At 37.8% G+C, this 22,576-nt stretch overlaps 1 protein-coding gene across 2 annotated transcripts in view; it reads left to right on the top strand.

Moving 5' to 3' along the window:
- Positions 1 to 22,576, top strand: part of PRKG1 (protein kinase cGMP-dependent 1) — a 1,262,482-nt gene that overhangs the window by 1,031,354 nt on the left and 208,552 nt on the right. For both annotated transcript variants that reach the window (XM_060102657.1, XM_060102651.1), the window contains exons 6-7: positions 4,903 to 4,980; positions 14,173 to 14,267. In XM_060102657.1, coding sequence (XP_059958640.1) covers positions 4,903 to 4,980; positions 14,173 to 14,267 — 173 coding nt within the window. The remainder of the gene's footprint in view (positions 1 to 4,902; positions 4,981 to 14,172; positions 14,268 to 22,576) is intronic.

Raw genomic sequence — 22,576 nt, forward strand, 5'->3', positions numbered from 1 at the left:
TGAGGATAACTGAAAGAGAGAAAGAAATTGAGTGTTTGGAGGATTTGTTGTACCAACAAATTGACCAGCCCTGAAATTGCTTAATTTCCAGAATTTTTTTTTACATGAGAGACTAAATATCCTTATAATTTAAACCATTTTTTCAATAAGTGTTTAGTTCACAGCTAAGCATTCTTATAGCTGCAAGGGGCACAGCAGGGAACAACATAAAAATCCCCCATAGGGCTGACGTTCGTGGAGGAGACAGCTGACAAGTGATTAAATGAATGATATGTTAAACATGGGACTGAAACATTTCACTCTTCCTGGCACTTCTCTCTGCCCAGAAGCTGACCTGAATGGGAAGGCTCCCTTGTCTCATGACTTCCAGCTGAGTTCAGCCAAGGGGTGCCCCAGCAGGAGACCAGAGGGTGGAGAAGAGAGAAGTCAGAGTATTTTTTCCTCTGCTACCTCCAAACCAGGCAAGGGTTTGGCAGTGGATGTTCCTTATCAGAAGCCACAGTTCCAGCTCCTATTTAGCTTATATGTCACATGGCTCCACCTCTGAGGGTCCAGTAATCCTGCTCCCTGACACTTTACCTCCAACAGTTCTTGATCCCCTAATCCTGCCCACACTCCCATCATTCATCCTTCTTTGATCCCTTCCTTCTCCCAAGGGTGCAGTCTCTTCTGCCCGAACCCTGACAGATGTTGATGGTAAGTGCTACATAGAAAATTAATTCAAGGAGGGTCACAAGTACAGAGGAGAGGAACAGATTTAAAAGGCAGGCTGGGATAGGTCTCAGTGAGAAAGTGACACTTGAGTAAAGATAGGAAGGAGTCATAGATATTTGGTGTGTAGGCACATTGCAGGCAGAGGGAGGAGCCTGTGCAAAGACCCTGAGGTGGGCTAGGGCCTGAATGTTCAAGGAATATCAAGGGAAGTGGTGTGAACAGAACAAACATAATGAGAGGAAGAGGGGTGGAAGGTGAGGTCAGTGAAGCAAAAGGACAGAAGCTGTTAGTGTGCTGAAGTCACTGTAGGACACTGTGCTTGTGTATTAGGGGCACCTGAAGGAGTGTGAGCAGAGAAGGGACAGGAACTGATTGTGTGTTAACAGAATTGCCTGGCTGCTATGTGGGGAAAGCACTGAAGGGCCAGGAAGGAGCAGAGATTCCAGATAGAAGGTGACTGCATGGACTGGGCAAGAAAAGATGGTGGCCATAGCAGCAGACGTGAGGTGTGCTTGAGTTCTGGGCATTCTCTGAATGTGGAACAGCCAGATTGCCAACAGAGCAGTTGTGGATAGAACTGTGAGATAGAAGAGTTAAAGATGACTTCAAGGTGTTTGGCCCAAGCACCTGGAAAGATGGAGTTGGTGTTGCCGATACTGGGAAGGCGGAGAAACAGGACTAGAAAAAGGATGCCAGGAGCTCTGTTCTATACACTTGAAGTTTGAGGTGTGTGCCAGACTGTGTTTTGGCAGCCCTCAATGCACCACATCTCCTGGGGTTCACATGTTTGTGCAGTCCTTTCCCCTTGTGCCTGGATTGGCCCAGGGACCTACTTGAACCCACTGAATGCAGCACAAGTGATAGGGGGCCTGTTCCTGGCCTGGCTCTTGGGAAGGCCTGACACCTTCTGCTTTTGCACCCTTGGAAGCTAGCTGTCATGTAAGAAGTTGGCCCACTCCCAGACCACCATGATATGGAGAAGACTGGGCAGCCACATAAAGAGGCTCCCGTGGGGGAAAAGCAGACATTGACAGTCCCAGCTGTGCCCCCAGCCAGCACCGGCACCAAATGCTCACAAGCATGAAGCATTACACCTTGCAGTTGTCCCAGCCGACAGCATGGGAAGCCAAAGAATCATCTAGTTAACATACAGTACCAAGAGAAATAATAAATTGCTCTTTCAGGTCTAAAAAAAAAAAAGAAAGAAAGAAGAAAGATTTGGTGCATTCATTCTCAACTGGAGGCAAATAAATGGGACTAAAATATTACTATTTTCACTAATAAACTCTAGGCTAGAGAATGTAGCTTAGGAGTGAGAGACAAACAGCCTTCCAAACTGGATGCTGTTTGGGCCAACTTACTTGTCCTGTCACAGACACCCAGAGAGGAGCAGGACTTCACTATGCTAAGGAGAAGATTCCTCCCCTAGACAAGCAGCAGAGAATGCCAGCCCTCTGTGGGGAGCTACCTACCATCCGGAAGTGATGAGAGTCTGAGATGAGCATATAGATTACTTCCAAATTTATCAGTTAGATAAATTACACTGTCTCCTCTGGTGCAGAGTGAGAAAAACGGCAGAAAAAGGTCCTGAGTTTTACTAATTGAGCTCCATTCACAAAGTAAAAAACATCACGGGTGGGAAAGACGCTCCACCCTTCCCCCTCCCCTGCTGTTATAGATTGTAGCTCTTCCCTTGTCAGTTTTATCTACTACCTGTGCTATCCAATACAATAGCTACTAGCCATGTATATTAAAACTTAAATTAATTTAAATTAAATATATTTAAAGATTCAGTTTCTTAGTCGCTCTGACCACATTTCAACTGCTCTGTAGCCACATGTGACCAGTGGCTCCTGTATCAGACAGTGCAGGTTTACAACATTAACACTGTCAAAGAAGGCTCTATGTGACTGTGCTAACATGAGATTTTTATCTTTTTCATCTTGTATCATCAGTGTCTGTAACCAGGCCTGACTCAGAGGCACTTAGAAATGTTTCTTGAATGAATATATGAAAATAGACTATTGTGATTTTGTTTTTCAAACCTGCTTCCCACTGTTGCTTTCTAAGCAACAAGATATGAAAATGGAACACAGATATTTTGTTAAATAAGTCGGTTGAAGAATATGCATCATTTGATCTTATTTTTATTTAGAAATAATTGTTTGTATGCACATAGATATATATGTTTAAAAGTACAGGAAAAAGACTTGAAAGATACTCACCAGACTGCATTTACCATCTAATGGTTGAGATTGGGGAAGGGAAATGAAGAACTTTTTTACTTAAAAAACTTGTTATTAGGAAAATATATTACTTTAGAGTAAAAAAAAAAAGTAACATTAGATAGTATGTTAATTTTCTTGGTATATTAAGAAAATCATGGCTATTCTTTTTTTTAACATCTTTATTGGAGTATAATTGCTTTACAATGTTGTGTTAGTTTCTACTGTATAACAAAGTGAATCAGCTATATGTATACATATATCCCCATATCTCCTCCCTCTTGCGTCTCTCTCCCACCCTTTCTATCCCACCCCTCTAAGTGGCCACAAGGCACCGAGCTGATCTCCCTGTGCTATGCAGCTGCTTCCCACTAGCTATCTAGTTTACATTTGGTAGTGTATAGGTGTCAATGCCACTGTCTCACTTCATCCCAGTTTACCCTTCCCCCTCCCTATGTCCTCAAGTCCATTCTCTATGTCTGTATCTTTATTCCTGTCCTGCCCCTAGGTTCATCAGAACCATTTATTTTTTAGATTCCATATATGTGTGTTAACATATGGTATTTGTTTTTCTCTTTCTGACTTACTTCACTCTGTATAACAGACTCTAGGTCCATCCACCTCACTACAAATAACTCAATTCATTTCTTTTTATGGCTGAGTAGTATTCCATTGTATATATGTGCCACATCATCTTTATCCATTCATCTGTTGATGGACACTTAGGTTGCTTCCATGTCCTGGCTATTGTAAATAGAGCTGCAGTGAACATTGTGGTACATGACTCTTTTTGAATTATGGTTTTCTCAGGGTATATGCCCAGTAGTGGGATTGCTGGGTCCTATGGGAGTTCTATTTTTAGTTTTTTAAGGAACCTCCATATTGTTCTCCATAGTGGTTGTATCAATTTACATTCCCAGAAAATCTTGGCTATTCTTAATACGAAATTTTAATGAAAGGTAATTTTAAGAGTGAATAAAGTATTAAGAGTGTTGAGATATAATGACAAATCACAGCCATTGGCCTGGTGAGTATTGTTTGCAAACCATGGAATCTGTCTCCTAAGGAGTGTACAGAGTAATGTTTTCTTTCCCAAAACATGGCTTCCTTGCTAAACTGCAGAGAAAGATAGGGCCAGATGGCACAGTTCTCATTTTTCTGTTATACCTCCTGACCCAGCAATATAGTTTCTCCCACCTCTCCTTATAGAAATTACTTTTGTTCATTGCAGGAGCAGTCTTTACCTTGGGAATGTACCTAGTCACTGTGCCTGAATCAGAATACTGACACACTGATTGTGATAATCTTCTTGCTTTACTTTGCCTTACTTTGCCCCTTGTTTGGTGGTTTATGAGCTCACAGATGCTGGACCAGAGTTCAGTACATAAAATAAAGACATTCTGTTTGACAAGGCCAAACTAAATTGTTGAAGCAGGACATTAAAGCCTGAAGAAGTGCCTTAAAAAGGAACTAGTGCCATCTAAACCCAAAAAAGTCAACTTGGTTTCAAAATGAAAATCTTTAAAAATGCTACATGCCATAGTACTTTCTCAGCCTTTTTTTTTTTTCTGTCACTACAGGAATACTAAAACCAAATGAGAATGACAAATAATACAGAAAGACATGTTTAATGAGCAGTTCTGCTGTTTTATTTCATTCTCAGTTGATGGGAGAAAAGAATATTTTCATCCAACTATTAATGAATGAATTTAAAGATATGAATATAATCACCCAGAAAAATGGCACTAAACAAAATAGTTTTTAAAGTGAGGAGGATAGATTTCTTTGTAATTATTGTGTTCACTGACTATTATTCATTTTTAAATAATGATGGATTCTAAGCTCGGGTACAACACCATGGGGGTGATTCCATCCTTTAGGAGCTAATATTTGAAGAGGTTGAGCTGTTTAGTAAATTACTTCTTTCTTACTGTTTTTTTCTGGTACTGTTTCTGTTTTTTAGACCCACTATGAAAATGGGGAATATATCATCAGGCAAGGTGCAAGAGGGGACACCTTCTTTATCATCAGCAAAGGAAAGGTAAGCCCTGGTAGAATGAGAGAGATGCACAGGGGGAGCCTGGGGTTCATCAGCTACCCGTGGAGGAGCACATGTGCAGGGTATTGAGCTGTTTGAGGTTTTTTCTCTTCTGAAACTGATAAAGAAATATTTGAGAATGTATCTCCTGAAAATGTGGAAGAAGAAAGAAAAAGTATAACTTTGAAGACCAGCGAACAGCCTTTGTTCTAGAGTATAATAATCATGGTGCTAGATGCCACTGATATGTCTGCATAAATGGAAAATTTTCCATAATAATTAGAAAAGAGAAGACTAAGGTTGCTTAAAAAAGTCTTTAACAGGAAAAAAAAATCCATCCAGTCATTAAGAGCAGTAATATTGTAGTAATTAAATATCTGGACTTTCAAATCAGATGGCCCAAGTTTGAATCCAGCTATGAATCTTACTAGTTTTAGTACTCCCTAGGCAAGTTAGTTAACACTCTGAGGCCAATCAGGAAGTAAATATATTCATGTTTCATTGTATCTTCATAAATAAATATTTAATGGATACCAAGAAATTATTAGAAGTGGTTAAGTATAGGGGAAGGGGTAAATATAGGGTAGACAGGGACATAAATAAAAAATCATAATTTATTCCTTACATATTTTTTAAAAGTTTAATATTATAAATAATAATTTTTAAAAACCCAAATATGAAATTGAGAGAATTGGAAAATGAAGACATGTAGATTAATACTTTAATATTATATTGCTAAAAATACCTTAAATTCCTTTCAACAGTAAAGTCTTAATCATTTTTGCATTTAAGTGTCATTTCACTATGTGCAATGTATTTGAACTTATTTTGCTTTACAGTAAGTGATCCTTAAAAAGAAGTTATAAGTACTAAGTAAAGTAAAACACTGGGAAGAAAATGCAGGTACAAGGGGATTTATATGGCAGTTTTCACTTTTATAATTATCACTTTAAAAAAATAAGTAAATTTATTTCTTCTAATTTAACATATATGACTGATTTTATGGCTCATGTGAAATAGGCAAGAGAGATTAACAGAGCCGCAGTGAACAGGATATGTTGAAAGATTATAGATTTGTTGGATCACATTTTAGAGAATTCTCTTTGGACTAATTGTGAATTTTAAATGTGCGTATGTCAGTGTTTATACCAGTGGCATATCCCACTAAAGGGAAGAAAACAATATTTATACTTTTTCATACCTGTTCTTTTGACTGATATCAGAAAACCTGGGATAGAAATAGAAGACAGGGACTGGCTTCCTAAAAAGCAACATGAAATGACATCTGACCACAGTTATGGGTAAAATTATACCTTGTATTTTCCAATGTTAGAGGATAAGAAATGTTAAGGTTTTGAGGTTTATTTATAAATTGTTAGAGCTTACCATTTATTGCTTTGTTCTTAATATCGACAGAAGAATCAGGGAAAACTGAAAATCCTGATGGATGTAAATTATTTGATTGGTCACAGGGGGGCTTTTTGCCCTGGCAATCCTAGATTTATTTTTTTTATATTATATTGCTAACTCTTTGCTCTCATGGAATGATATGTTTATCCATTAAGTTGAATTTCTGACAGGCTTTTATGACTACCAAACTACTGCAAATTCCAGCACTGCCTAAAAGAAGTTGTGGTTTGTAACCAGTTTCAGCTGAACACAGGAGCATTAGTGGTGCTATTTTATGAGTTTTGTAATATGTATACATAGAAATAGCATGGATATTACACCAGAGGAACTGATTCCCTTGGCAGTATTTCAGACCACTGTAGGGATTCTGGGAGCGAAGTAGTAAGAATATATTGGAATTTTTTGACACATCCAAGATTTTTTTTTTTTTTAAACCAGGCATAGATTTTTCCTAACCTTCTTTTTTTAGGTCATACAACTTAGCTGCCATGATTCTCTTTTTTTTTTTTCCTTTTTGCGGTATGCGGGCCTCTCACTGTTGTGGCCTCTCCCGTTGCGGAGCACAGGCTCCGGACGCGCAGACCCAGCGGCCACGGCTCACGGGCCCAGCCGCTCCGCGGCATATGGGATCCTCCCAGATCGGGGCACGAACCCGTATCCCCTGCATCGGCAGGCGGACTCTCAACCACTGCGCCACCAGGGAGGCCCCATGATTCTTAATTATACTAATTATATAATAATATATGATTAATTTAGTATGTTAATTATATGAATTCTAATATTAATGTATTGGAGTTACTATATTAAGTTTTAAGAAGCAGAAGGTGAACACACTTAAGTCCCAATAGGAAGGAATAGAAAATGATAAGCGAATGAGAGTAGGTTCGGGTGAGCAGGCAAATAAATTGTAGAATTGAAATTTTCTAAAATTATGTGTGTTGTTTTAGGTGTAAAGATGTCACCTTTTTTTCATGTACATTTAAGAATTTATAAAGGGTAACTCTGACAAAGCTATTTTCTTTGTTACCACCAACCTGGCTTTTCCTTAGAAAATGTGAAACAGACACACACAACAGGGGCTGTACAACTACAAATGGATTTCCCCTTGTTCAAGATCATTTATTTAAGAGTAAAACAGTTTTTATTTCTCTATAAAGCACATTCACACAAAGAGAAAAGCATTATAAAATAAACTTAGAAATATTTGTTTTTTCCCCTGTTAAACCTATACAAACTGATTTTTCTAAAACTTGGGCAGAATGCTTCAGTGATGTCTAGAGTACCTAGTTCTGCCTCAGGTAGAAGCTGAGTTAGTTCCTTATACTTTAATCAGTCCATTCCAATTGCCTGGAAACCTGACTTGTTTCCCCCAACAGTGAACCATAAAGCACTCAAGGATTCATAATCATGAAAAATATCTCTGATAAAACTTTATGCCTATGTCCCTCTAGTTGTGTTGCATCAAAAATAAAATCTCTCCATAAATAAGTGGAACCAAAATTGAACAGGATTGGTTGACAAAATTTCAGAGTTTCAATAATAATTCAAAAGCATTTTGATTTTCTGATTCTATTTAACTTATCTTGTATGCTACCATTAGAAAAAAGTATTTCAAAAATTCTTGTTCATTAAATGCCACTTAAAACCACATGGCTTTGCTTAGAATTCACAAGGGCTTAAGCATGTTGGTTAAACAAATGGTCTTAACACAATATTCAGTGTTGCTGAATATGGGAAGTACGCCCTTATGCAAATTTTGTTTGTGTGTGACATTATATATATTATATATATATATATATATATATATATAATATATATAATATCAGAGTGAAACATGAATCATTTCATTTCAAGAATGATCATGCACATTATCCCCACTTCTGTTCACTGTGTAACTAAACACACCAACCATTGCAGTAAGTCAAGAAAAAGATATAATGTTTGGAAATGAAGAAATAAACAGTAATTATTTACAGGTGGTATGATTTTAGTTTGAGTTTTTTATGCAGACAGATAAATTATTTAAATTAATATAAGCTTAGCTGGATCAGCATTGTTCAGTACTTCTTCCTCTGTTGATGGAACTATTCTATATCTTCACAACCTAACATGGTAGCCATTAGTCTCATCACGAAATTAAAATTAACTGAATTAAACAAAATATTCAGCTTCTCAGTAGCCATATCCTGTCAGAATGACTATTATCAAAATGTCTACAAATAACAAATGCTCACAAGGAGAAAAGGGAACCCTTGTACACTGTTGGTTGGAGTGTAAATTGGTGCAACCACTGTGGAAAACAGTATGGAGGTTCAAAAAACTAAAAATAGAACTACCATATGAAAGCAATTCTACTCCTGGGTATATATCTGAAAAAAAAAAAAAACAACACTAATTCAAAAAGATACATGCACCCCAATGTTCATAGCAGAATTACTTATAATTGCCAAGATATGTAAACAACTTAAGTGTTCATCAACAGATGAATGGATAAAGAAGATGTATTGTGTGTGTATATATATATTTATGTATACACACACACACACACACAATGGAATACTACTCAGCCATAAAAAAGAATGAAATTTTGCCATAAGTCAGACAGAGAAAGATAAATACTGTATGATATCATATGTGGAATCTAAAAAATATAGTAAGCTAGTGAATGTAACAAAAAAGAACCAGACTCACAGATATAGAGAACAAATTAGTAGTTACAAGTGGGGGGTGGGCAATGTAGGGGAGGGGGAGTGGGAGGTACAAACCATTGGGTGTAAGATAGGCTGAAGGATGTATTGTACAACACAGGGAATATAGCCAGTATTTTGTAATAACTGTAAATGGAAAGTAACCTTTAAAAATTGTATAAGAAATTTTTAAATGATAAAGAAAAAAGGACACTAGAATGAAGAGCAAAAGACAAAAATGGCTAAAACATTTGAAAGGAAGAATATATTGAGGAGAATTACTTCAGTAGATATAAAGACTTATTATAAGGTAAAGAAGAAAATGTCTTAATTCTACTAAGAACTAGATAAATATATCAGAATAAGAGAATAGTGAGCTCAAATAAAGGTCCAAGATCTATGGAAACTTGAGTTAGGAGAGCATGGGCAATACATATTCCAAAGCAATTAGTTATCCATAGGGAGATATATGAAATTGGATCCTGACCTCACACTGTACAAATAAGGTCAATTCCAGACCTAAATGCAAAAGAAAAAATTAGAAAAAAAAAAATCAAAAGACAATTAGGAGAATACTTCTGTCATGTTGGGATAGGAAAAATTTTATTAAATGAGAATTTTAAAGTACAAACAATAAGGGATAATGTGGTTACATATGATAACATTGAAATTAATAGCTTTGGCAAGACATCATAAATACAGTGAAAAGCTAAACTACCGTCTTATGAATCAATAAAAAAAAATGACAATTAATTCAATACAAAAATAGGCCCAAAAATCACAAAAAAAAATACAACTGGCCCATAAAATAATATGAAAAATACCCTACTTTTATTAATAATCAGAGAAATGCCATATAATATTGATCTTTTTGGCAAAAAATCAAAGTCTGACAATATCAAGTGTTGATGACAATATAGTATAATATGAACTTTCATCCACCGATGGTAGAAATATAACTTGGTGTGACATCTTTGTACCAAGACTGAGTCAATACCTAGTAAAATTGAAGATGCGTATACCTTATAACCTTGGTTTTCATTCGTAAGTTTTGATCCTAGTGAAACACTTACCCATGGACACCACAAAACATGCAAAAATGTTCATAAGTAATGTTGTTAATAGTACAACAGACTAATATATAACAACAATAAACCTGGAGGAAGCCCACATTTACATATAGAGAAGAATCAATGAACTATATAATATTCATATAATGGCATAGTATACAAACAGGAAATGAACTACAGCTACATATATTAACATGGATGAATTGGATAAATCTCAAATACAATGCTGTTCAAAAGAAACAAGTTGAAGGATATGTGTGGTATGATATTATTTATATAAAGTTTAAAACCAGGAAAATATATGGTACTTATGCATGGAATGAGGTGCATGTGAGTGCATGTACACACACTCATTAAAGTAGAAGTACCAGAAAGAGAATCACGAATATAAGATTCACCAGAGATGTTTTGGGGGATGGGAGTGGACACATGGTGAGAGAGATTCTAATTCATTCCTGTGTTGCACAAAAAGTTCAGTTGTCAAACCAGACTCAGGGGAGTCATAGGTCTGAGCCACCCTGAATTTAACTAATGACTTAAGGAATGCAGGCAAACGTCAAGCTCAGAAAAATATTCTTTCCCTGTACATGCCCCAAACTATCAGATACAGCTCCTAAAAGTGTTTTTCTACATTAGGGAACTTTTTTTTTTTTTTTTTGAATAACAGGGCCAATTTTTGAGCAATGTGTGTAGAACATTGTTTGAAAAGGGAGATGCTTTGATTTGGGAACTCCTCATTTTTATAATCTATTAACTACACAGGTAGGAAAATGCTCACCTGACAACCCTATTCTCCAGCTGGGCCTGTCCCACAAATCTCTGAGTTCCATGTTTTTTTACAACAAACATCGCTTTGCTTATAAAACCTGTTGAATCTGTATTAAAACGTTTTATTTTGTTTTGAATTATTTTGGGTTAAACATGTTGGTTGAGCACATTGATATTGTTTATTGAAGATTTTGGTATTAAAGATTAATTTTATGTGTCCCATTTAAAATATCTAATTTCTATTTTGATTCTTAATTTTAAAAATTATATATATATATATATATATATATATATATATATATATATATATATAAAATTTAAAAAATAGTTCCAAATCTTACAATTACAATACCATGCATATATTTTATAGAAAAATTAATATATAGACAAGTAAAAGGATTATAAAAATAAACACCTTCTCTTTTACCTACCTGGAACTAAAAGTAGTTAAAGTTCTAAATAGCATTTTATGGCAACAAGAGCAATGGTAGAGATTTGGGATAGCTGCAATCAAACGCATGGAATTTCTGAAGTAGGAGGTGAGAGAAATGGAACAAAGGGGAAAATAAGGAAAAAAGAACCAACTTTGGGGGGCACTCAAAATTAAGAGGATGCTTTTCATTGATGTTCTCATTTAATTCACACATAGCACACAAGTACATCCATATGAGATATCCCTCCCATTTTTCGGGCAAGGTGGTGGGGTAATGGGTTCAAATAGACTAAATATTACCTTTAAGGCTCCATAGCTAGTTCCCTTCCACAGCATTGTGGATCATAAAGTACTTTATGGTTTAGATGAAAAGACTATGTATTCAGGTTAAGGTTAGAGAAGCTATATCTGTATATATAACTTTTTCTACCTTGAATTTTTTTTTTAGAATTAAAGATGCAAATGTCCATGACTGGTGTCTGTGCATATTTAGAATGATTCATTATATATATAAAGAAAAACTGTGGAAACTACAACTTTAAAGGGAAACTTTCATTCTTGCTCTTTGAGCTGCTTGTTTTTTCACATATATGAACTATAGGAGATAGATTTTTCCTCATATTTATCATATAAGCAGAAAGTGATTTATTCCGTAGGTGACCCGTTTTTTATGTCTCTTACTGCTTTTCAGTAACATATTTTTTAAGAACATTTCAAAACCCACCCAAATTTCTCCATGGCTTGCGTAAATCTGCCATTTTGAGTTTATAATCTTTTTCGTTACCCAAATGGCAAAGGTACAGTTATATGTATCCTTATATCTAATTTGAATTAATGAGCTTAACTTATAGTATATTACACCTTAATCATTGTTTTTTTTTTTTAACAGCCAGGACTGACAGAAGTAATTTTGTTGAGTTGTCTCATTGTGCAGATAAGAAAACTGAGGTTCAGAAATGAAACAGTGTATCAGTGTTTGTCAAAGGTTGGTCTGTAGAACATTTGCATCTAAATCACCCACATTAATCTTTTGAAATGCAGATTTCCAAAACCCATTCAATCAAAACCTCAGGAATAAGAGTTCAGTAACCTTTATTTTAAACAAGGCTGCACGCCTCCTCTCCCCACCACACACACACACAGTTTGAGAATCACTGGGCTAGTATATTTCCATTCACATCTGTGAAAGCCTCATCAGTAAGCATATGAGTATCTCTCTTACATAGCTCAGTGGTTAAGTGTTAAAAACTTCATTTCCATGCTTTTGAAACACCATGTGGAAGAGTAATCAAATGGGTCAGTGGAGAGTAATAATTGAATTCCCTCCACCTTCCATAGACCTTTTTAATACTTATAAAAATTCGGGTCTTTGACATCCAGTCTCTAAATTCAGAAACCTGAAGCATAGTATTTTTAAATGTGTTTAAGTGTCTGGCATTGTATCAAGAAATTAGTTTTTCTACTTCATTACATTTTCCAGGTAGGTGAATTTTAACTATTTAAACTTTTTAGATGACACGTAGCTAGTATATTTGTAGAACTTTAGGGGGAAGTGAATTAACACAAAGGTACAATTTACTACATTTATGTCTTCATTCAACAAATACATTATTACTTGCTTTCAATGGACTATCACCCAACTCCCAAGTCCTATATGGGCGGAGATATCTTGTTAGTAATGAGGCTTTTCTGTTCATGCAGTTTACTACTCTTTATTGAGTACTTACTATAAATTACAGAGAATATCAAAGAAATGCCCATTTCTTTGAAGAGCATACTATTCATTATGGTAAAATAAAGACACATATGTAATTTATATATCTTCAGAAAAAGAAATCCTGGGGCTTCCCTGGTGGCGCAGTGGTTGAAAGTCCGCCTGCCGATGCAGGGGACATGGGTTCGTGCCCCGGTCCAGGAAGATCCCACATGCCGCTGAGTGGCTGGGCCCGTGAGTCATGGCTGCTGAGCCTGCACGTCCGGAGCCTGCTCCGCAACGGGAGAGGCCACAACAGTGAGGAGGCCTGCGTACCACAAAAAAAAAAAAAAAAAAAAAAAAAAAAAAAAAAAGAAATCCTGCTGAATGAAACATATGGATTATGAGAACAATAGTCAGGTAGAGACCTGCAGGAAGTCTTCATGGAAATGTGACTGGCCTTTGAATGAAGGCTGGCTTCTTCTTGGCCAAGAGATAGGCATGTCCTAGTATAACTGGGATGTACATGTAGAGAGGTGTATAGAAAGATGTTAAGTGAAGCCAAAAAATGGAGACAGTATAAATGTCCATCTGCAAAGAAATTGATAAATAAATATAGGATGAAAGAAGACACTAAAACATTAAAACGAATTAACTAGATTTATATATAATAGCATGGAATAAATAATTAAAATAATGATAAGAAAAAATGTAAGTCACAGAATGATTCATACTGTATTATGCTATCCATATATTTTTAAAACACATGCATATAAACACATAAAAAAAGACTGGAGGAACACTACTAAATCCATCATAGTGATTGCCTCATAGAAAGTTGGAAGTGGGAATAGAGTTGAAGATTTGAGTGAAATTCAAATTTCTGAATAATTTATTATTTCTTGACAACAACTTGAAAGCATAACAAAATACATGGAGATAACTTCTTGGGGTGCATGTGAAGTTGCAATATTATTCTTTGGCCCCTTTAATGGTACCGTACTTTTTCTCTTCATGAAAATAAGTTTAAAAAAAAGAAGAAATAAGAAATGGAACGAACATTATTAACCAGTGTTTATTTGATCATCCAGTGTGTATGCCGTGGATACAGGCTTTCATTGTTTCTCTTTCTAGGTAAATGTCACTCGTGAAGACTCACCAAGTGAAGACCCAGTCTTTCTTAGAACCTTAGGAAAAGGAGATTGGTTTGGAGAGAAAGCCTTGCAGGGGTAAGTAGATCACATGTTACAAAGATTTTGGTTGAATGTTATATAAATTTGTCTTACATATTGAGCTTCTAGCACAATAGGGTGTTTAGTGCTTATTCTACCATCCAACACAGACCCTTGATGATCAATTTTATTTATTTCCAGCTGGACTTAGAATCTATTTGGGTAGGCTATGGAATTGAGTGGTTAACATCTGTAATCAATCATTTTATATAATTTTATATCAATAGGAAAAATTCTCCTTAATTATAATCTCTATAAAGACTCTAAAAGAGAGGGAGAAGTCTCTGCTAAGCTTATTTTGTATGACAGTTTTACTCGGAATCTTAGGAAGATGATTGGTTGAGAATTTTGACGTCTCTAAACCTGATTGTACAAACAATACATCAAAAGGCAATGAAGCCTTTCTGGGATTCACCTCTGGGTGGTGGTTTTCATCACTAGCTACGGTAGTGGAGGTGGAAGAGGAGGTGCAGGTGAAGGTAAATCACATCCAGCTTCACTGTGGATGGGCTCAAAAGGCATTTTACATACCATTTGTACTTTAATCTTTCTCTCTTGATTATTATATATGTAGAGGATTCTGGAGAATAATATCACCTGATTTCATTGATCCAAGATTAGATGCCTCTGTGGAAAATGTCATTTCCAGCAGAGCCAAAGAACTAGAAACATTTCAGTCACTTCTGATTGAGATCACAAGTGGGACATCAGAAAATAAAACATAATTGAGAATTGACAGATTTTCTTTTGTAGCTTATTGTCAGTGAATTTTGGTGCTAACTAAAGAAAGGTTTAGAGTGAAAACACCTTCCCAGAATGTGTCCCAGGAAGTGAACTTGGGGATATAGTTTACAGAAAAGTTACTAAATTTTGCTCTGATATCAACATTTAAGTTAATGGTATTACGTCTAGATTGAATTCATTCTAGCATATGGTTATTCTTGTGAACTGTCTGGTGCCAAATCTCTCTTTTGCACATATTCAGTCATCTTCACTGGCCTTCTCTTCACCCCACCCTCACCATTTTCCATCATACCTACCCCCCAACCTACCTCCATCCCTCTTTCTCATGACCTTTATGCTCATCTTCTCACCGCTCAACCTGGCTTTATCAGCCTACTCTATGTGTGCCCTCTTAAACGTCACCAGGGATTTGCTACTTACATCATAGAATTGTCTTTCTTTTCTGTCTTCATTTAACATCACTGCTCAGTCATAGTTTTACACTGTTGACCACCCCTTCCTTCTTTAGAATCCCCATCCTTTGAGACCCTTGCAATTATTAGCCAATTGTTAGCACTTTTTAGAATTTCTTATTTCATTTCCTAAAATTCAAAGGACCATTGTTTTGTCCTCAGCTCTATCACATACATCTTGGTACACATCCAGATCTATGACTGCCTATTATCTTGATGCAAAGAAATCCCAAATACTTATATGCTGATTTGAGCTCAGTATCTGGCACTTTTGAAATCAACGTGTATTTGTTGAATGAACGAATGAGTGAGTGAACAAATGAAGCTCCCTGATGATCCCCTATCTTGCAGTCCTTTCTGCAATTGATCACTTTCATGACTTGAGTTTCGGGTTTAATCCAATAACTCATGAGTCAATCCATCTACACTCTAACATACCATTGCTTCAAGAGCTCTACCTAACTTGAAACCATGTAGAATTCATATTGGCATCAGATAATGTCAAATTCTAAGCCAAATACACACCTCACATATGTAGTAATGGGAAATATATAAGCCCAAGTTGAACCTGAGAGAGATGCGATTGAGCTCCCACTTGCTCCCTCCCCCTTCCCCTAATGTTTGAGTCTTTAGCACAGCATATGGTTAAGAGTTCCAGCATAGAAGTCAGACTGCCTAGGTTGGGTTCTACTCTGTAATTTACAGATTATGAGCCCCTGAGAGGCTCTCCTTTGATCTGAATGGAGATGATGATTGTACCTAACTTTTTGAGTTGTTGTGAGGAATAATCAAGGGGATACTTACAAAGCATTCAGGTGAGTACCTAGAATTTAGATTAGTGCTCAAAAACGTTAGCTGCTATCATCACCACCACCATCATGTTTATTTTTATTTATCGTCATCATCATCCCCATTCCCAAGACTGTTCTGCTACTTCTTGACTACAGTTTAGAGCACCTGGTATAATTGACATAGCATTAAATTTTGAATCATCCACTCACTAAGCCAGCCAGTTAATCTCTCTGGGTCTGTTTCTGAATTTGTAAACTGACCCAGTTGAAGTAGATGATCTCTAAGTTTCCTTAGGTCACGTGCCAAATGCAGCCCTGGGCCACCCTGTTGAATGGTGGCATTTGATAGCAGACCTCTGTCAGCAGGGCCCCTCCCTCCAGGAATTATCCCAGCTGTTGTCTATCATTCTGAACACCTTGGCCACATGTTAGGCCCTTCCTTGTTAATGCAAAAATGAATAAGCCAAGTCAGTTTAACAGACTTTGGTATTAGAAGTCTATATTTCCATAGTTTCTCCTCTCATGGACTGTGATCTGGGCAAGTTAATTAACCTGTTTATTTTTTTTTTAATTAGTAAGATGATAGCACATAAAATCATATAACAAATACTGGATACAACATTTTAATATTTTCCAATATTTGAATCTTATTAACACTCATTTATTTATTTAGAAATGAAATATTATAGATACAATTCAAGCCTCTTTTGTATCCTCCCCAAGTACTTTCTCTCCCTCCCACTATCACCATCCTGTCCCTGTACCATAAAGACAGGAAAGAAAGAATTCAGATCTCTCAATTGCAAGGCTTGGGTTTCTGTTTCTCTCAGGGAAAACCTCTTTGATGCTTACCTGGGACAACATACAGAGTTATTTCTAAAGCTTGTGTTTTGTGTGAAGAAATACTCTAGGACTTATAAATGGCTCCATCCCAGCTGCTTTTTTTTTTTTAACATCTTTTTTGGAGTATAACTGCTTTCCAATGGTGTGTTAGTTTATGCTTTATAACAGAGTGAATCGGCTATACATATATGTACATCCCCATATCCCCTCCCTCTTGCGTCTCCCTCCCACCCTTCCTATCCCACCCCTCTAGGTGGTCACAAAGCACTGAGCTGATCTCCCTATGCTATGCGGCTTCTTCCCACTAGCTATCTGTTTTACATTTGGTAGTATATATAAGTCCATGCCACTCTCTCACTTCGTCCCAGCTTACCCTTCCCCCTCCCCGTGTCCTCAAGTCCATTCTCTACGTCTGTGTCTTTACTCCTGTCCTGCCCTTATGTTAAAAAAAAAAAAATTAAAAAAAAAATGTTCTGAAGAACCTAGGGACAGGCCAGCTGCTGTCTTGATAGGGTCATAACAGGACTTCTTCACCCACCCTTCATGATTTCTCCTGTCACGCTCCAGCTCATTTCTCTAACCTTAGGACTCCTCTCTATTTCCTGCACCTGAGACTTTTAGGGTTTTTCTTCTTTTGTTTCTTTGTCTTTTGTAGTAAGGATTATAATTAATATGGTTTTAGTGAAGATTATTCTTATGAGGATTATAATGGATTATCTATGTAAAATGTAACAGAATGTCTAGTGGGATTTTTTCCCTGTTGTCCTGGATTTATGGCTAAGGTCCAAAGCCCAAAATCTGTCAGTACTTAGGGCCAGTTTCTTTTTACACAACTGACCGGGAAGAGCCAGAATTGCTTTATTAGTATCACTCCTTCATCCATAAGATGGGACAAGTAGGGACATCTGAGGTTGTCCTGTTGAGGAGAGCAGTGTTATCAAAAGAAGTAGTTCCCTCAATTCTCTGGTCTCATCTTGCTTCCTTGCTGAGGATTTACAGATAAACAGGAAATTAAAATAAAGAGTGTGCTAAATGATATTATTGGAGAATCACGAAGTGTCATAGCATCATTATTATATCTATATGTCATCCCAAAACTTTTTCCTCAATTCCAGACCCAGTTTCCTGTGAGGACATCACTTAGTTACTTCAAATGGCACTAAGACAAAGCTAAATTTATTCTTCTCTCTACCCCCAACCAAGTGTCTTCCTTTCAAGTGATCCCTATCGCACTAAATGTTTCTCAAACCAGACATTTGGAAATTATCTCTGACTCTTTTCTTTCCTAAAATTCCCTAATCTCTGATAACTAATCCTATTGATTCTACCTTCTGAATAACTCTCAGCATCACCTATGTCTTGCCATTCTCACTGCCACTGTTCTGATTGGTTCTGATTAATGCTCTGTCATCTGGATTTTGCTGTTGGTGCTTCTAATTGGTCATTCTGTGTCTAGTCTTGCTCATCTCTCATCCATTCCACACACTATGATATGTTCACGGTATTAGTTTCTAGGTGGCCATGATAAATTATCACAAACTGAGTGTCTTAAAACAACAGAAATTATTGTTAAATAATTCTGCAGACTAGAAGTTCAAACTCAAGGTGTCACTGTGGCCATGTGTCCTCTGAAAGCTCTAGGGAAGAGTCTGTCCCATGTCTCTCTCCTGGCTTCTGGAAGCTGCCAGCAATCCTTGATAGGTTTGGCTGGTAGCTTCATCATTCCAATTTCTGTCTCCTTCTTCACATGGCTGTCTCCCCTCTGTTTGTGTCTCTGTATCAAAATTTCTCTCTCCTTGTAAGGATACCAGTCATTACATTCAAGGCCTACCCTATTCCAGTATAACATCATCTTAACTCAATTATGTCTGCAAAGACCCTATTTCCAAATAAGTTCACGTTCACGGGTCTGGGGGCTTAAGATGTTGACATAGCTTTTGAGGGGACACAATTCAATCCGGAACTGTTTCTGAAACAACCAGCCTCAGATCATTTTCCTTCTCAAAGGCTGTCTGTGGCACTCCTTGTTGTGAGATCTGTTCCCATATTACTACTGCAGTCTCATCACCCATGTGCCTGCTTTGTGATCTATATTCTAGTCATACTAAGATATTTTTTATGTCATCATAATCCCCATGAGGTATTTTGCTATTAGGCATTTGCCATTTGAATCATCTTTTATGATTACAGTTCCTCCTGGCATGGATGAATAACTAAATTCATAACAAGCCCCAAGTGGGATGTAAGAACCTGGGAGTCCAGCACAGCACAGCACCCAAATGTGTAGGCATGTAGAAGCTGACCTGTTGTACTGTAGGCACTTATGATATGGACATATTCTCTCCTCTCTTAACATAAAGATGTCCAGGCTACAATACCTCATTGAGCTCTGATGTCAAGGAACTCATCAGAAGATTTATGGAAATTATATCTTTGTTTTGAAGAAGCTATATTGCATACAAAATATAATTACACATCTCCCCCCACACATATTCAAAACCCCCTCCTACACACACATCCTAAATTACAGATAGTAGTATGAGAACACCTTTGGCCTAGCCTACACACACACACACACACACACACAATGAATTTAATTTAATCAACAAAATTTGAGCACATGCTCTCTGGACTTCTCCAAAGAGTACCTTTACCTGGAATATAAAGTTAGCTGTAGAAAACAATTTTTATTGTTGTTTGAATTTACTTGATAATCTTGTTAATGTTTTAGTGTGCACTGTAGACTCAGATATATCACTAGAAGTTGATTTAACTTTTATAATTGTCAGTAACTGATCAGTAAACCAAGATACATTAGTTTTAAATACATTAGGAAATTGGTTGTTTTTTAAAAAGATCTGTTAAATGCAAGAGGAGTTATAAGACAGGACTTCTCTTCTGGAAGAAGGCTTTGGGCCTGCTTACCTAAATGATTGTTTATATAAAAGGGATCCGATTTTTGTAGATGGTTGGGGAACATCACAGTGTCTTAGTATTTTTCCATAAAATATTTTATTTATCCCTGCTGTCTTAAATACAAGATCATTTCAGTGGTGGAAATTGATCTACTTACAAAACAATTCAGTCCCTCATTGTTATTCTCCAACATGTCATTCAGACAGATAATTTCCTTCTGGTGCCATAAGATAAGAAAATATAATGTAAATTTGAAAATCTCTTCAAAAACAGATATAAAAATATTTCATTTGAAGCTAATTTCCTTGATAATGAACTTGGCTAGTATTTTGTGTCTGTCAGTTTTATTTTTTCTGAGTCTAAATGATTGCTTCTTAAGTTTTCCTTCATACAGTATAGAAGAAAAAATACTTGCTATCAAGCATACTTTGGACAGGCGACAAAGATTTTAATTAGATTCATTGTCAATACACTAATCACTTGTGATGAGTGAAAAAAATGTTTTAAAACCATCGGAATATTCTTGCCAAAAATTATCTTTGAAGGTAACATTTACTAATGTATTCTGATTGAGACTGTATCCACATGAAACAAACATTTCCAGCTGTATTTGGCTTCACATTGTTCTCATTCCTCATTCATAAAATGAAATGAGAGTGGAAGAGCTTTCAGAAAATATGCTATGTGATAGTTGTCTCGCCCCATGTTCCAGGACATTTCAAGTAGTATTTGAGGGGCTTCAAGTTCACGACCCCTTCCCAGGGCCATGTTCAAATATGTCAATAAATAATCATATAGGTATCCATAATTTAATCAAGCAAAAAACAATCAAAAATTGAAAAAGTACCATTTATAATAGCTTTAAAATTATGAAGTAATTGGAGATAAATTTGACAAACGATGTATAAAACCTGTATACTGAAAATTATAAAACATTTCCAAGAGAAATGTTGAGATATACTGTATTTGTTACAACATTTTCATGCATCATAAGACTCAACATTTTTCTCCTCGATTGATCTACACATCCAGTGAAATCCCAGTCAAAATCCCGCAGGATTTTTTGTAGAAATTGATTTTAGGCCCCCGGAGGAAGATGGCGGAAGAGTAAGACGCGGAGATCACCTTCCTCCCCACACATATATCAGAAATTCAACTACACGTGGAACAACTCCTACAGAACACCTACTGAACGCTGACAGAAGACCTCAGACCCCCCAAAAGGCAAGAAACTCCCCACATACCTGGGTAGGGCAAAAGAAAAAAAGAATAAACAGAGACAATAGCATAGGGATGGGACCTGCACCAGTGGGAGGGAGCCGTGAAGGAGGGAAGGTTTCTATACACTACAAGCCCCTTCGCGGGCAGAGACTGCAGTTGGCGGAGGGGGAAGCTTCGGAGTAGCGGAGGAGAGGACACAACAGGGGTGCGGAGGGCAAAGCGGAGAGATTCCGGCACAGAGGATCGGTGCCCTCAGGTACACACCAGCCCGAGAGGCTTGTCTGCTCGCTGCCGGGGCGGGCGGGGCTGGGAGCTGAGGCTCGGGTATCGGCTTTTAGTTGGAGCGCAGGGAGAGGACTGGGGCTGTCGGCAGGAAGAGAGCCTGAAGGGATTAGTGCACCACGGCTAGCCCGGAGGGAGTCGGGGAAAGGGTCTGGAGCTGCCGAAGAGGCAAGAGACTTTTTTCCCTTTTGTTTCCTGGTGCACGATGAGAGGGCATTAAGAGCGCTGCTTGGGGAAGCGCCGGAGACAGGAGCGAGCCGCGGGTAAGGCGCGCACCTTGGAGATGGGCGTGGGACGCTGGGGCTGCCGCCGCCGCCGCCGCGGGGCCTGTGTGCGAGCGCAGGTCACTGTCCACCCCGCCTTCCAGGGGGACTGTGCACTCCACCACTGCCGGGGTCCCGGGACCCGGGGACGGCTTTCCCGGGAAAGCGCACGGAGCGCCACGGGCTGCTGCAACGTCACGCCGGCCTCTGCCGCCGCAGGCCCGCCCCACACTGCGCGTCCCTCCCTCCCCTCTGCCTGAGTGAGCCAGAGCCCCCGAATCGGCGGCTCCTTTAAACCCGTCCTGTCTGAGCGAAGAACGGACGCCCTCCGGCGACCTACGCGCAGAGGCGGGGCCAGGTCCAAGGCTAAGACCCGGGAGCTGTGAGAGCAGAGACAGGGAAATCTCTCTGTGCAGCCTCGGAGGCAGCGGATTAAAGCTCCACGGTCCATTTGATGTGCCCTGCGTCTGTGGAGTGCATGAATGGACAGCGAATCATCCCAAATTGAGGAAGTGGACTTTGAGGACAAGATTTAAGACTTTCCCCCCTTTTCCTCTTTTTACAACGAATTATCCCAAATTAAGGAGGTGGACTTAGAGAGCAAGATTTCAGACTTGTCGCACTTTTCCTCTTTTTACAACGAATTATCCCAAACTGAGGATATCCCAAATTGAGGAGGTGGACTTGGAGAGCAAGATTTTTGATTTTCCCCCCTGCTCTCTTTTTGTGAATGTGTATGTGTAATCTTCTGTGTAAGATTCTCTCTGTATAGCTTTGCTTCCACCATATGTCCC

Source organism: Mesoplodon densirostris, chromosome 1, assembly GCF_025265405.1.
Source record: "Mesoplodon densirostris isolate mMesDen1 chromosome 1, mMesDen1 primary haplotype, whole genome shotgun sequence".
Classification (NCBI taxonomy): Eukaryota; Metazoa; Chordata; class Mammalia; order Artiodactyla; family Ziphiidae; genus Mesoplodon; species Mesoplodon densirostris.